This window comes from Mya arenaria, chromosome 6 (assembly GCF_026914265.1).
Source record: "Mya arenaria isolate MELC-2E11 chromosome 6, ASM2691426v1".
Lineage (NCBI taxonomy): Eukaryota > Metazoa > Mollusca > Bivalvia > Myida > Myidae > Mya > Mya arenaria.
This window is the reverse complement of record NC_069127.1, coordinates 41223930-41240240: the sequence shown is the minus strand read 5'-3', so window position 1 is coordinate 41240240 and position 16311 is coordinate 41223930. Positions and strand designations below refer to the sequence as shown.

The 16311-nt window shown below is 33.0% G+C and overlaps 1 protein-coding gene across 1 annotated transcript in view; it reads right to left on the bottom strand.

Moving 5' to 3' along the window:
• LOC128237796 (deleted in malignant brain tumors 1 protein-like) overlaps positions 1-16311 on the bottom strand; it is a 60342-nt gene that overhangs the window by 38030 nt on the left and 6001 nt on the right. Inside the window, exons 6-11 of the mRNA XM_052953382.1 lie at positions 14773-14949; positions 13116-13263; positions 12609-12775; positions 8469-8616; positions 7936-8102; positions 4947-5132 (exon numbers count right to left, since the gene is read on the bottom strand). Of these exons, the coding sequence (XP_052809342.1) occupies positions 4947-5132; positions 7936-8102; positions 8469-8616; positions 12609-12775; positions 13116-13263; positions 14773-14949 (993 nt within the window). The remainder of the gene's footprint in view (positions 1-4946; positions 5133-7935; positions 8103-8468; positions 8617-12608; positions 12776-13115; positions 13264-14772; positions 14950-16311) is intronic.

Below are 16311 nucleotides of genomic sequence, written 5' to 3'. Positions count from 1 at the left end.
ATATTCAACAATATTCAAATCATATAATTTCGTCAGGCATGTTATTTACAAACATAAATTATTATTGTGTAAATGGGGAAGTTATGGATAAATAAGATTATTCTATTTTCGCTTTTTAAATATTTAACAACATAGTTTTCTCATTATTAATAGGTACATTTGTGTGTGTATAGAAATGACTTGTTCACAGCTTTAAGTTATATTATGAATAATAGCAATGACATTTTTATGTTTATGATAATAAAACTGAAACTTGACTTTGACATACTTTTGACGTCTGTATTCGTGCCAATTAAAGTGAAAGCATGTTTGCTCAAACTGTTAAACCATTTGAATCTGATAATGATTATAATACCAATCAAGCGAATTTAAAATTTTAAAAAGTATATATACAGTGCTTATCAAAGCAAACAAATCAAGGTGTGAAAATTGACATCGAGTAAAACAAACAAAACAAAAGGCTAAATCTTTACTAAAGACCGCAATATTACATCGAGCGTTGAGAAATATTTAACCTCAAAATACCAAGCTAACCGATCGAATTTTATTTGAACATATTGAAAAAACAAAAACTTTAAATCTTGTTCGAGCCAACGAGGATATCGAACCTTGGGATACCGAGACACCGAGTTTCGACTGTAATCGAATATTAATTCATTGGCATCAGTGGCCGATCTGCCGACATGAAAACCTATCATATTCATCATTTTGTCACTTCCGATTGCACTTAAGTTTGGGTCGCATTTTTACACCTTATCTAATATATTGCTTAACGCTATGCCTCTATAATTTTTATATTTACTCGCGTCACCACGCGTTCAGTTATATATTGGTGTTATTATTACCCTCTCTCAATGACTCCGGGTATTCTGCGTTATTTAACATTATGTTTTACAATTTGAGCAATTTAGCGGAACTCATTGCAAATGAATTCTTAAAAAAAACCATTAAATTATTGTTGCCGGGGCTTTTTCGCTGTAGAAGATATATAATTCTTAAGTTCTGATTCCGATATTATCCCATCTAGCGACTCATATGCCTTAAAAGGCACATTGAATTCTTTTTCATTATTCGCAGCCCCAAAAGGTTTTTAAAATGCTTATACAACTCATCTATAGATAAGCCTTCTGAGCTGGGTATACTTTTCTTGTACTGAGTTTTCAATTTTTCCCAAACTGTTTTGTTGTTTTATTGCCATGTTAGCAATTATACACCCTCATTCTATGTTATTATTATTATTATTATTATTATTATTATTATTATTATTATTATTACATCATTTACCGTATTTCTATCTTTATTCATTGTGTTTTAGCACAATTTGCAATATTTCAGTAAAGGAATTAACTGAATCATCAATGCTTGTATTTTACATATTGTCACACAACGCGGTTAATCGTTACTGTGCGACTGTAGTACTTTTAAGAATGGATTACGTTCTCCCACGCAATGTGTATACTGCGAATATCCAATTGATCAAGTAATTGAATTCCTGTTTGTAAACAAATACCTTATAAACATATTGATATTGCCGAGTGGTCATAGAATTGTGTGGAAGGGCGTATTTCAAAGTTGCTCAAAAGAGAGAAATATCGATAGTTAATAATAAAATAATCTACCGGGTTATTTCCGTTAGTATTACGGCAAGTAAAGTCGCTTATTTTACTATCCTTACTAGTAACTTTTTCCGTGGTTGTCTAAACATGTATCTTTACTTATTATGTTAGGAACATTTGTCAACATGTGTTCGAATTGCTCGTTGTCTATATTATTATGAAAACTTAAGAAGCCAATTTCATCCGCCATGCGGCCGTTTAAATCGCAATTTAATGCAAGTATATAATCACTGCTATATATTTCGATTTCCTGTTTAGTTTTACCATTTGTATGCCTTTCAGTGATCGTAATATTATCTTAAACCCTATCCTTAAAAGAAATGGAGATACATCCACTATAACGATCTTTTCTTGTATTTTTAGTTCCAAATAAATACTCAATGGGAACATTTCCTATGTCCAAATTTATAGTGTGGTTTACATGAACTTCGAATTATTTTTTTTAGCCGCGTACCAAATAAGACGTTTTTAATTATCTATACAGTCGAACACCGTTGGCATGACATTTTCATTAACAGATGTAGAACAACATTAAGGATATACTCAAAAAATGCTTGTAAATAATTTCAAAAGTATTTTGACAAATACAACCTTTGGGTAACATCGTTGCGACCTTTGGGAGACATTGAAAATTTTCACCAGAAGGTCATTTCTTCTTCTCGCTAATAGTCAATGCGCGTTTAATAATAATAATAATATATTACTGCTAACGTTTTTAATGTAACATGTTTTATTATCCCAGTTGTTATTTGATAAGTATATTTGAGTTATTGTTTTTTTAACCAACGTTCTGATTAAGTGGCTACACGCGTTTTTATTCGGACGGAAATTGATTTTTGCTTTTTTTTAATTTCCTAGACATCACACCTTATTAATTCTTTACTTAAGACTGTAAAATAAGGCATCGTTTATTGTAACAAACAAATATGAATTACATGGTACTTCTAGTTAAATATCTTTGACGCGTACCAAATAAGACGTTTTCAATTATCTATACAATCGAAACCCGTTGGCTCGATATATCAGGGACTGGCCATAATACTTCGAGCCTCGAGAATATTCAGCCAAGCGGTTTTGCGTACTGTATGTGTATATTTATACGTTAAAGAAAGACTTGTTAACCTCGTTTGTTGTTTGTTGTTTGCTACGTTATCTCCTCAATAGTAATTATTACCGTGCGCATATCGTACAGTTCACAATATGACAAATTTGATAATATGAAATAATTTGATTCTTTTTGAAATATATTTACTCATAAATTTATATAAACCCATCCATAGAAAACTAATCTTGATGCTAAATTAGTAGGAATACGTGCAAATAGCTTGGTTTGAACCGAGTCCTCTCAAGATTGCCCACCATTTGACAGTTGTATTAATTCTTCCATTTGGAGAAACCTTAGCGCAATAATTTTATCTGAAGACGCCTGATCAAAACACAATCATATTTATACCTGTACTGACATTACCATTAAAACGCACATTAGATGAGTTTGGACATACATACATGTAACATAATGCAAGTGTTACGAAAGTTGAATTGGATATGTTAATCCAACGTGTTTATGATCAATGCGTACTTTGTTGGTTTCAAGATGTTAATAATAGTAAAAAGCTAGAAACGTATGTACAGTGAAACTGCGTTCCCTCGAACAAGCGGTCGCTCGAGAACCGGCGTTCCCTCGAGGTCGGAGCTTGGGATGATAATTATGACAGTTAATGACGAGAAGTTAATTGTGAGAAATTTAAATGAGTAATAAAAATATGATTAAAACACTATCATATCGATCCAACATCGGGATCTCTAAAAAAAAAAATCCTTCTTGTCACTTTGCTTTGCAATATGGCAAATGAGAAAGAACTTACAAATTGTCGAACACCTGAGCAATCTAGTGAAGGACCCATGACTGGGGGGATAGCTAGATCGGGTTCCTTACTTTCAAAATGTCACACCCAAATGAAAGAAAATAATTGTCAAACACCTGAGAAATCTAATGAGGACCCATTACTTATACCAAGACACCAACACGCCCACTCACGTCCTTTACAGGAAAGAATCGGTGTCTTAGTAAACAGTCTGTTTGACGACTTCAAACTTAAAATACACTGAAAGATATTTCATATCAAACTGGAAAATTGAAAATCGGGTCGCTCGAAACATCGGATCCCTCGAGTTTTGTCTTCACGAAATTGGAGGTAGCCAATAATAATCAGGGAGGGAGGAAGGAAGGAAGGACGGAAGGAAGGAAGGACGGACGGACGGACGGACGGACGGACGGACGGACGGACGGACGGACGGACGGAAGGAAGGAAGGAAGGAAGGAAGGAAGGAAGGAAGGAAGGAAGGAAGGAAGGAAGGAAGGAAGGAAGGAAGGAAGGAAGGAAGGAAGGAAGGAAGGAAGGAAGGAAGGAAGGAAGGAAGGAAGGAAGGAAGGAAGGAAGGAAGGAAGGAAGGAAGGAAGGAAGGAAGGAAGGAAGGAAGGAAGGAAGGAAGGAAGGAAGGAAGGAAGGAAGGAAGGAAGGAAGGAAGGAAGGAAGGAAGGAAGGAAGGAAGGAAGGAAGGAAGGAAGGAAGGAAGGAAGGAAGGAAGGAAGGAAGGAAGGAAGGAAGGAAGGAAGGAAGGAAGGAAGGAAGGAAGGAAGGAAGGAAGGAAGGAAGGAAGCAAGGAAGCAAGGAAGGAAGCAAGGAAGCAAGCAAGGAAGCAAGGAAGAAGGAAGACATTACAAGAAGATCAAGCAGCACATAATACAAAAGTGTTAATATTTGGCTTGTAAATCACACAGTGATTCAAACATTTCGCAATCAGCAGAGCTTATATAACGCCTCCTAGTGAGCCGAGGCTCATGTCCACCATGGAAAAAATGATAAGTATAAATTGCATTAAAATAGTTCATGATGATACTAGTAACCTCATACTATTATGTTATTATTAACAAATCACATATACGGAAAGAAAGTATATCTAAAATATTTATGTAAACGATATGCATTGCCATAGGTTACACATCGTTTCAATGATCATATAACACAACAAAAAGACGACGACAAGGATGTCAGACGAATTCAAATGATTTGTTTACTACATAAAACTACTGAATGCGAATGTTTCGACTTGGGTTAACAATTGTTCTGCGAGAATGGTGGGCCTATGATAAATTACAGGTAGATGTAAGGATATTATGTGTTAAATTGACTATTAAAATTTAAAAACGGTTTTTGTTCATGTTTACATATGAAACTGAAAGCAGTGTTTTGAGCATTAAATACGATTAACAATGAAAATGGTTTCCATAAACCAGAAGCCAAATATTTATACCTAATACCCACATACCTCGAGTGCAAGTTGGTGAAATACCATCCAATTGGCCGTCAGCTTGACATGTTCTTACTAAACTGCCATTAGTATGGACGTGGCCTCTTGCACATGAGTACGATACGGTTATGTTGTAAACAATCGTATCCCGATTATCCCGATTATCCTTGACCGCGCCATCTACGTTCGGTACAGAGCAGGTTACTGTGATAACAAACATTAACACTTTTATTGCAACTTTGTACTTCACTTCAAATCAATTAAGGTCTTAATCAGATAATATGTCGACAACATTGTTTTCTTATTTTGTTAATTTTTTTAGTTTGATTTATGTTTATACATTTACACCACTCGACAACAGAAAGTCTCATTTAAATTACAATTGAGCTTATTTATTACATCATTCAATTTAAATTTCGTTATTTATTTTTTTAGTCAAAAAGGCCTGTTGTATGTTCAAATGATTATGTTAAAAAGAATTTCTGGATATAATTACTTGTTAAGTGTTAAGTAAACGTGTTAAATTGAGTCTTTGATGTCACTATCAGTGTTTATTAATTAAAATGTGTATCAAAAGTTGTAGAATTTGCTGGTAAACATCCTTAACGCTACAAATAACATGAATGTCAAGACTAATATTAAAGCTTGTCACGATGTCATTATGCCATGTAACTCCAAAGTAATACGTTGATTGTATGTTATGCTATATCTGGTCCTTGTTGTACGCTACGTTTTATAAAATTATATTTGGAAGAAACATTACGTTATCCGTATGTTACCTATGTATAATTGTCTCAAAACTCCACATTGCTTCTAAATGAAGAACCTTTATTGGAATTACATCAGGCAATATTCGGTGGTTTACTACATAAACACAGATGGTCAGACGCAATAGTATTTCTTTACATATTTCTTTCTTATATTTATAGCAGAAGGTTTTAAATAAACAAAGTATAATTCATCTTTCACGGCAGTAGTATTCCGACAAAGACCAGAGTTTACTTTTAGATACATTTCACTCTCAGTTCTAAGTACTTTTCCTGGTATTCCACATTTATTAATCTTTAGATTATGCATTTCTATAGACGATATCAAAACCTTACATTTACAAACCAAAAATGACGTATAATCTCTTTTTCCAATTTTGTACTATAAAATTAAGTTAAGTCTTAAAACAGCATCAGATGCGGAACGTCCATTTCAAAATCCGAATTGGGCGTCCGTAATAGAATTACGTTCTCTATAACTGTTTTTAACACGCATTTTTATAATAGTTTCGATAAACTATAGTAGGTCCCTGTAACTGGATACATGATAACCTGAACATTTTCATGCCATTGTTTAGGAAAGAAACCATAATTCAATAGTAGTAAATAATCACACATCTACGCGAAGAAATGATATCCACAATTTCGAAAAAAAATACTCATTTAACAGATAATCATTGCCGTAAGCTTAACATCGTTTCTATGATTAAAAAGCATTGATTATATTTTAAACAGAAAAGTTTCACCCCGTTCTGTGAAGACCGCATTTGGTTGAAATAAGTCCATATTAACAATAAAATCATAATTATTTTTTCCACCGAAAGTTATTGGTACTTATGTGTTCAAAATATTCATGAAATTTATCAAATGGTGTTTTGTTTGATTTATTTGAAAATTGGAATTCTTTTTTTTCAAAACCCTTTAGGCTACTTTTCTGATTGCAATGTCCATCATTCTATCAGCCACATGTTTCTCCCTTCGAAATTAGTCTTATAAGTAGTTTACTGTCAGATAGATCTTACCTGTTAGCATCAGATTTGTCATTAGTAATAGTCTTAGAGCCTCAAAATACAAACTTCTTGCCCTAGTACTTTAAATATACCACTTCTTACACCACCACCACCACCACCACCACCACCACCTCCTCCACCACCACCACCACCACTACCACTACTACTACTACTACTACCACTACCACTACCACTACTACTACTACTACTACTACTACTACTACTACTACTACTACTACTACTATGATACTACTATTACTACTACTACTACTACTACTACTACTACTACTACTACTAATACTACTACTACTACTACTACTACTACTACTACTACTACTACTACTACTACTTCAACTTCGGATATTGGTTGTTGTAGCAAGACCAAAGAAATTATAATGTCTTGATATCTTTTTAATGGACGCAAATATTTATCAGGGATCCGTTTCATCAAGAATCTTTGGAGCAATTCTGTTCTTTTCAACAGTAGCACGACATTGCTTAAAATCTCTTAATAAACCGGACAGCTTACGGGACTATCAAGCGACCATTGCATATAACTCGGGTATTCTCACTATAGGTGCAGTCAATATTTGTGGGAATAGAGTTAATTCCAAGGAACCTTGACCATTTTCCTTTGTCCTTTCTTGGAGACCACTAATCCTTGGACACATTGAAGCCCGGAAAAGCCAAAACAATAGGGTATTTTACCATTAGATCTTAATTGTGGTTTTGGCCGTAATGTATATATTTTCAATGTTAACATAATAACTATGATGAGTTCGGACAAAATGTCAAAGCCAATGTTCAAAATTGAAAGACATTCATCCTTTTGGTACAACTTGGAGGCCATCATTTGGACTACATACATCCTATATCTGAGACTACTAGTTCATAATAATATCGTAAATCCTTCTTTCAAACATTTTGCTTTCGCTTTTGTTGATAGTTTATGTTTTACAATTATTTTGATCTCCTATGGTGATAAAAGTTCCTTAAGTATTTACTATTAAAAGTTTACATTGTTATATGAAACTTTCGCATTTCCTTTTATTACTTACTAACTCACCTATAATATTTAATTCATTTTCGATTTTACTAACTGTTTTGTATTAAAAGGTTTATCTCTATTGTACGCCTTTTATGTTTGATTGATATATATATTATATACTGTGTTATTTTATGCATTTTCCTAATTAATTATGGAACATTGAAAGTAATGGTGATATATACTACATGTAACTCCAACATCTTTTCCATGTGTACAGTTGTGCTGTCCCCATGGTCTGAACATACACAAGTCGATCGCACTTTCGTTTCCTTGACAAGTACCATCGTCCAGCCAAATTGGGCCAGTACCTTCACCGTAATAGGCATTCAAAAGTACCGCCACATTGGTCCTGTAATTGAACATGTCTGATAAATATATATTTAATCTAAAAATGCATTATCTCTAATAATTGACTCTTTCCACTCATGATATTGGCAACAGATTTTGTCATTTAAAAAAACTTTCTTTTACTGAATCAATACATATGTTCGAAGCATAAAGACATCAACTCGATTCGGATCTCTGGATTGAAATTAATGCTAATGTCTTTTTCGCTCTTTTAATTGTGTCACCCATCCTGCTAATAAAATTTAAACTGTCTGCATGAATAAGTTATTAAAACGAAAAAAAGCAATAAATGTTTGCCCTAGAATTATTTCAACAATTTCGTTTTGTTTCAATCACAGTGACTTACAAAATTAGGAAAATAACTTACGTATTATATCCGAGCTGTCGACACACAACCTTGGCAAAGTTTATGTCTAAACCATTCCCACATACCGTACCCCATGTTCCATTGTGAAGTACTTCAACACGTCCCTCTAATTGTATTGCACCATTACGTAGTCTTATAGAACTTGAACCTAAAGAATAAAAACATTTATATTTCTAATTTAAAGTTATAACGTTGCTATTAAAATTTCAACATTCAATTGTGAAATTTTTCCAGAAGACCCTTCGTGTGCCGGTGGACAAACGAATGCAACTGGTGATGATAGTGAAAGAAAAATTCATTTCTAAAATGGCTATGACATTTGAATACTCTAACATGACTTGAAACCATTGTACATCAAGGAAATCATATTTACTAGACACACTGCAATGTAAAGAGGTTTTCTATAAGGGCGATAAGAAGATCTAGCAATTTCAACTAATGTTGGATAAGAATTCATATGAGCAAGAGTAACGTCATACTCTATTTGCTTTTATTATTTTAAAAACTAGTGATTTGTCGAAACGCATCTATCTCTAATCCGCCCCTGAATAGTTAAAACAGTTCATCGAAGGGTTGCTGAATTAAATATAAAATGCTATTATTGATATGAAACTCATATCGCTTTATTTGCAATTTGGCAAATTGACATGTGCTTTGACTAGGAATGAAATTGTTGACAGATAGATGGTTATGCATAACAAAGATGACAAACAGGTGACATACAAGCAAATCCTACCACTGACCCTTAAAGTTTGACCTTTACTTTTTACGTATTTACATAGGTCTTCCAGGTAACATACATGGTCAAGTTATAGCTCGAAAAGCCAAAATACAAGGACTTTTTACCAATGACCGTAATGAGTAGGACCTTCGGCTTTGATCTATTGTAAAATCCCTTAATCCTCGGATATGTTACAGCCCAGACAAACCAAAGTACAAGTTTTGTTTGAGCGTTCAAATAGTAAATTCTTTAGTGTTGTATTGACCTTTGACTTACTTACTACGGTCTTGCAATCGACATGATCTTTGAAGGTACAGCCAAGATACAACATTAATTCTTTCTTAATAACCACCCAACCAGCCCCCCCCCCAAAGAAAAAAAAAAAAAAAAAAAAAAAAAAAAAACACAACAAAACAGCAACAACAAACACCCCCCCCCCCCCAAAAAAAAAAAAAAACAAACAAAAAAACATTTTATAACGTGAGGTTTCTTTCAGACCTTGTAATATGTCATTACTTGTCATTCAATATTGTGAAAAAATCAGACCAAATTCAGACTAGAACTATTAATACGTTAAGGTTTCCATTTTTATTTTAACAAACAACTACAAGTCACGTTTATTAAGTAATTTACGGCCACGGCCAAATATACAAAAACATATATACATCAATGTCGTACAATTTTATCTTTATCATTTTCATAACTATTTTAAGAATATTCTCTTTCAATTTTACTTACATTCTGCTTATTTGCTATTAAGGCTCATGTGAAAAACATTGTAGCAAAGTTTATGAGAATTCTTGAAATAATCTCTTTTGGTCTATCAATAATTCTTTATACATGTATTTAGTAAATGATGAAAGACGACGATATAAGGTCTCAGTGCTAAATACTTGTGACTTTTCAACGTTTTATACATCTATTCCACAATATTTAGTTACAAACAAATTGACTCCTCTTATCGAAAAACCTTTTACTAGGGGGACAACTTCTTATTTGGCAGTTAATGATAAAAAAGCTTTTTATTTCCAATGATTGCTCAGATAAATATATAACTTGGACATGCACAGATGTCATTGAAGTATTTAATTTTATCTTCACATCATCAACTTCCTGACTTACCCATACGAAACCAAACCCAAATTTAAACAAGACCTCTCTAACCTCGGACGCCCACGTTCGCCTCCCTATGCTGTGTTAGAATACGATAACAGCTCCTGGGATATCGATAATTCGGCATGATAGTTAATTTACAACAATACTTCATACATTTGCATGTATAGTCTAAAAAGTGGTCAACGACCACATTTTCCAAATGGAACATCATTATTGACAAACCTATTTACGCCTAAAAACATTTACAATATTGATTTTGAACGCGTTCTTTCAAAGGATAATATTTAATTCCTCTGATTTCGGATCAATAAAACAACTTTTATACTGGTTTCGACATAGAGTCAAATATCTTAAAGTTTTAGCATTGTAAAGACTTCCAAATTTATGTTAAATTCCTTGGGTCCAATTGACCGATTTGGTAGCTGGCATAGCTAACTTATTTAAGGCTTGGGACCTTGACAAGCTGGGCGTAAATATCAAGCCCATATTCTTATAAAATGAATCAACAATAATTCTCATGACATCGAATGACCACTTTTCAGTGCTTAGGAGATGTCTACCGTTAAGGAATACTATAATCTCAGTTTTGTTATGTTCACTGTTATCCCGGTGCCTACACATTATGTTTTAATTGCATTCATTTGTCGCTTTGGGTTTGCAACGTCATCAGCGAACATTAGCGTTCGTATGTCAGATATTTCGTTTGATACAAAGATACCTGAATTGCTGTGGTCTCTTAAATATATATATATATATATATATATATATATATATATATATATATATATATATATATACAAGACACAAATCAGAGGACTACAAATGTCACCTTGACGCGTACCTTTTAAACAACTGAAGCTTTGTGTGAGACCATGTTCTGACTAGCGAGGTTTCCATTCAAAGCTTTCAATGTTAAAAACATTGCCGTAAAACATAAGCTAATCATGAATACAGATCTGGTTAATGGATATTATCAAAGTCTTTGGCGAAGTCAGCGTATAAAACATAAACTCTACCCCTAGCCTTTGGAAGATATTTTGTATCAGTGCATTAACAGTACAAATATGATCAATCGTTGAAATACCAGATCGGGATCCTGCCTGGGCCTCATCTTTTTTACCATTGTTTTCTACCCAACTGTATAGCCTACTGTTAAGTAAGATTTTTTACAGGGTAAATTTTTCAATGATATACATCGGTTTTATTAGGGTAATACGTTGAGCCAGAATTATGAATAGGGCAAATAATACTCTTAGACCATTTATAAGGAAATTGACCCGAATCAAAGACAGGATCAAATGATCGAGTTAAAAACGGTTATGTGAAATTCTTAGTAGTTTTGAGCGAGTACACCATTTGTTCCTGGAGCTTTATCTACGGCAAGCGCGTTAATAGCTCGAAAAATTTCTTCTTCGGTAAACGGTGTATTTTATGTATCATCTTTGAATTCCCCTCGATTTCCTAACTCATTTTCTATTTCAAAACGTAACCGTGATCATTCAAATTTACATCTGCCGAAAGTTTCGAAAAGTGCTCAAACCAAGCACCAGGAGACATCTTATCGTTTAAATTGCATCTTGTAGAGCCTTTTAGTACTTTTCAAAACTCATTGGGCTTACTACGATTTTTAATAAGCCCAAATCTCCCCCATGGTATTGTAATCTATTGCTAACACGCAATATTTAAAACAAATTTAGCCTGCTTATACGCCATTAAATCAGAATTTTTGTAAGATTGACGGTATTTGCTAAGATTTCCAATCTTTATTCGTTTTATAACCTCACATAACCTACCTCAAATCTTTAAATGCATTTCAGAAGTGGTGATTCGTCAATATTACTAAAAGTTTTTAAAAATAAAAAAATAAAAGTTTAAAATTAGTTTGTACGCCGTAGAAAGACGCCTATTTGAAAGTAACCTTTCATTTTGTTTATATTTTTAACATTATTTATTTCGGAACATTTTGAAGGCAATAATAAGAATTATATACAATCTAAACCTATGCCGACAAGTACATGATACTATCATAAATCAATCATTTTTCTTCGTCAATATTTTATGTTTTATATAGGAATATTTTGATTTCAATATTAAAGGCTTGCATTGTTGTATGAATCATACGCATTCCTTTTCATTTTTTTCTGTCGATATAAATGCTCGATTTTACTTTCCTTTTTTTGTATCTAAATGCTCTATCATGTATATACACATTGCATAATTGATTATGTATGAACTATACTATAATGTTCTATATTTGTTTTCCATTTTACTCTTCAGAAAGAGATATTTAAGGTGATATATACTACATGTAACTCCGACATCGTCATTATGTCCGCAGTTGTGCTGTCCCCATGGACTGGAGATACACAAGTCGATCATAGTCTCGTCTCCTTGACAAGTAACATCGTCTAGCCAAATCTGGCCACTACCTGCACCGAAATAGGCACTCGAATGTACCGTCACATTGTCCCTGGAATTGAACAAGTCTGATAAAAAACATATTTCTGTGATTGAAATGCATCCGTTCTGATATTTGACCATTTCCACTCATTATATATGCAACTGACTGGAATAAGTTTTTTTTATAATAAAAAGAACAACTTTTGAAATTCAATCACTTCAAATGCTGAAAGAATAATAAGACCCATTTGATTCCGAGTCCTGACCGGAAATAAATGCTTATGTCCTTTTCCCTTTCTCATTTGTGTATGAGACTGACAATACATTTTTAGAACTTTTGCATATATGTACATGAAATACAAATTGTTTGTGTTGTTTCAATTATTTACTTATTTGGCAAAATAACTTACGTAGCATATTCGAGTTGTCGACAAACGACCTTGGCAAATTGTATATCTATAACAGACCCACAGACAGTACCCCATGTCCCATGGTGAGATACTTCAACACGACCCTCTAATTGCGTTGAACCGTTTCGTAGTCTAATAAGACTTGAACCTAAATAAGAAACATTGTTAATTTCAATTCTAACGTGGCTTTTAAAATGTAAACATTCCATTGCGTAAAACTTCCGCAAGACCCTTAATGTGCCGTAAGGTAGTCAAATAGAAATGGTGACGATAGAACCTAAAAAATGGAAATATCGAAATTAAACTCAAGCATAACCATGACAATTTGAAAATTTAAATAGGACTCGTAACCATCGGCTAAGGGAGAAGATATTGCCTAGACATGCCAAAAGCGACCATGTTTGCTATTTTCACATTAAGAAGGCAAATTAAACGAGTGATGAATAGGCATACAAATTGACAAGAGTAACACTATGCACTAGAGCTCTCAACAATTGTGCCTAAAGGAAAACATATTTACTAGACACGCAAATATGTCACTAGGTTTTCAATTGCTATTGAAAGGTTTTGGCAAATTGAAGTTGTGATGAATACGCATACAGGTAGGCAACGATAAATGTTTGCTTTAATTCATTTTCTATGCTAAAAAATAATGAAACAGTTGAAACCAAACTTTTATAGACGTTCAAAAGAAACGAGAAATGTTTGAAAACCTTGATGGAGTGATATACTTTATAGAATATTAGTTTTCCTGAAAATGCTTGCAGGGTTAAAATGTGAAATCCTTACTAGTGACATTGTGCTTAGACTTATCCTGTCCACTCACGTAGATAATTGATTAAAAACATCGTATTTTGGTATAATTGCATCGAGATATAATGAATGAGTGCAGTGACAATCATCAAGTATAATTTTGGAAATAATTATATGGGCGTTTCAAAGGAAGCGATTTTTTTCACCGTTTAGTTCTCTTTTTGAATATACCTCCTACAGATGAAACACATCTTTACCTGGTATACCTAGATAATTCAAATATTAGCTCTGATATTTAATTCCTACAACATATATTATTTCAGGTACAAATCTTGTTGCATGATACTCATTATTCAGACAAACTTTCGCGTTATTTTCTTCTTGAGAACGACCAATATATGAATGTTGGAAATTAAATCAATTAAATGAAATAGCACGGCTATTAAAACGTCAATTACTATAAAAATTATACATCGAATGTTAAAAAAAAACAACAAGCATGGTTGAAGAGGTTCATATTTTATATTTCATTGTAACAGTTGTAAATACTTAAACACAAATGGTTCGAACTGTTATAAAGGGTATCAAAACATTTTATTCAATCAACAAAAAAATACACATACACATATAAAAATACAAAATACACATAACCTCTTATTACGATATGTATGTTAACCATGATCATTGACATAAGCACAACATCGTTTCAATGATCATATAACAAAACAAAAAGACGCCAAAGGAGACACACGAATTCAAATTGATAAGGTTAATAAGTTAAATACAATACTAAATGCGAATGTTTAGACTTAGGTTTCAATTATTGTACGAGAATGTTTAGTCTACGATAAATCACACAGTAGCGTAACCAGTAGGCGAATTATTAAACCTAATACTAACAAACCTCGAGTACAAGTTGGGGAAATACCGTCCAATTGGCCGTCATCCTGACATGTCCTTACTAAATCGCCATTAGTATGGATGTGACCTACTGCACATGTGTACGTTACTATCGTTGTGTAAGCAATCGCTGCCCTAGAATCTTTGGAAGCGTCTTTTACGTCCGGTACAGAGCACGCCCCTGTGAAAACGAATATACAACAAACAATAACACCTTGATTGCAACGTTGTACTTACACTTCAAATCTTACAAGGACTTTAACAGATTGTATGTTGACAACATTGTTTATGGATTCGTTTAATTTATGTGTTTGCATTAACATCATACAATCAAGCTTTCTATGATTTAATTTGAACTGCATTAATTTTATAAGTTTTTTAAGTTAGCACCGCCTGTTGTCTGTTCAATTTATGATATTAAATACTATTTCTGGATGGAATTTCTTGTTTAGTGTTTAATAACATGTCAAATTTAGAACATGTTCTGTGTTTATTTATTGAAATGAGAATCAAAATTAATTGAATTTGTTTGTTAACAAACCTTAAGAGCTACAGATAACGTGAATTGCGATACAAATTTCAGAGCATGTGTTGGTGTCATTATGCCATGTTACTACATTTATTTTGTTTGATGTTATATTCGGTTGTTGTTACTCTACGTTACTTAAATTCATATTTGGAAAAACATAACACTATCAGTATGCGACGTATTTATAATTTATGTCATAATACAACATTGCTTTTGAATGACACATTTATATGGAATTCATACCGGGAGCTGTTAGGGGTCTTCCGTCGCTAAAACCATTACTTTTACATTTAATACGCCAAGTGGCGTCAGTCAGTTAATCTGATTATTGTATTCTTTGGTGTAGGTAACCATAAAAGATAGATATACGTATAGATAGATGAGTGGATGGATGGATGGGTGGATGGATGGATGGATGGGATGGACTGATGCATAGATGGATATATTTATTTATGACATGTATACTGTACATCGCATCGCAACAACTCATGTGTTTACAATAAATTACGTCAACATGTATATGCAACAAAATCATAAATTATTTGTTATATAAATGAGAAGATGAAAAAGTTAAGAGGATGAACAAAAGGATGTAACCATGATTCAGTAGTATTAAACGAATCACATATATGCGAAGATATAATATATACAGCTTCGATAAAATATGCGTTTAAAAGATAATCATTGTCAAGGGCTTGACATGGTTTAAATAGTAGAAAAACAATTTAAAATAATTTATTATAATTTTAACAGAAGTAGTTTTACCAAGTTGTGGTAAGACCGTATGTGGTAGATTTATGGCTATGTATCATTCAAATATTCGGCATGAATATTATAACCACCAAATGTATTAATACCAATGTTTGAAAATATTAATTAAATTCATCAAGTGGTAATTGATTTTATTTATTGGAAATTTTTAAATAAAACACATTTGCAAAACTCTCATGCCTATTTATCATTAAGAATTCAATTTCCATCATTCTTTCTCTATAATACACATTGTTCATTCTT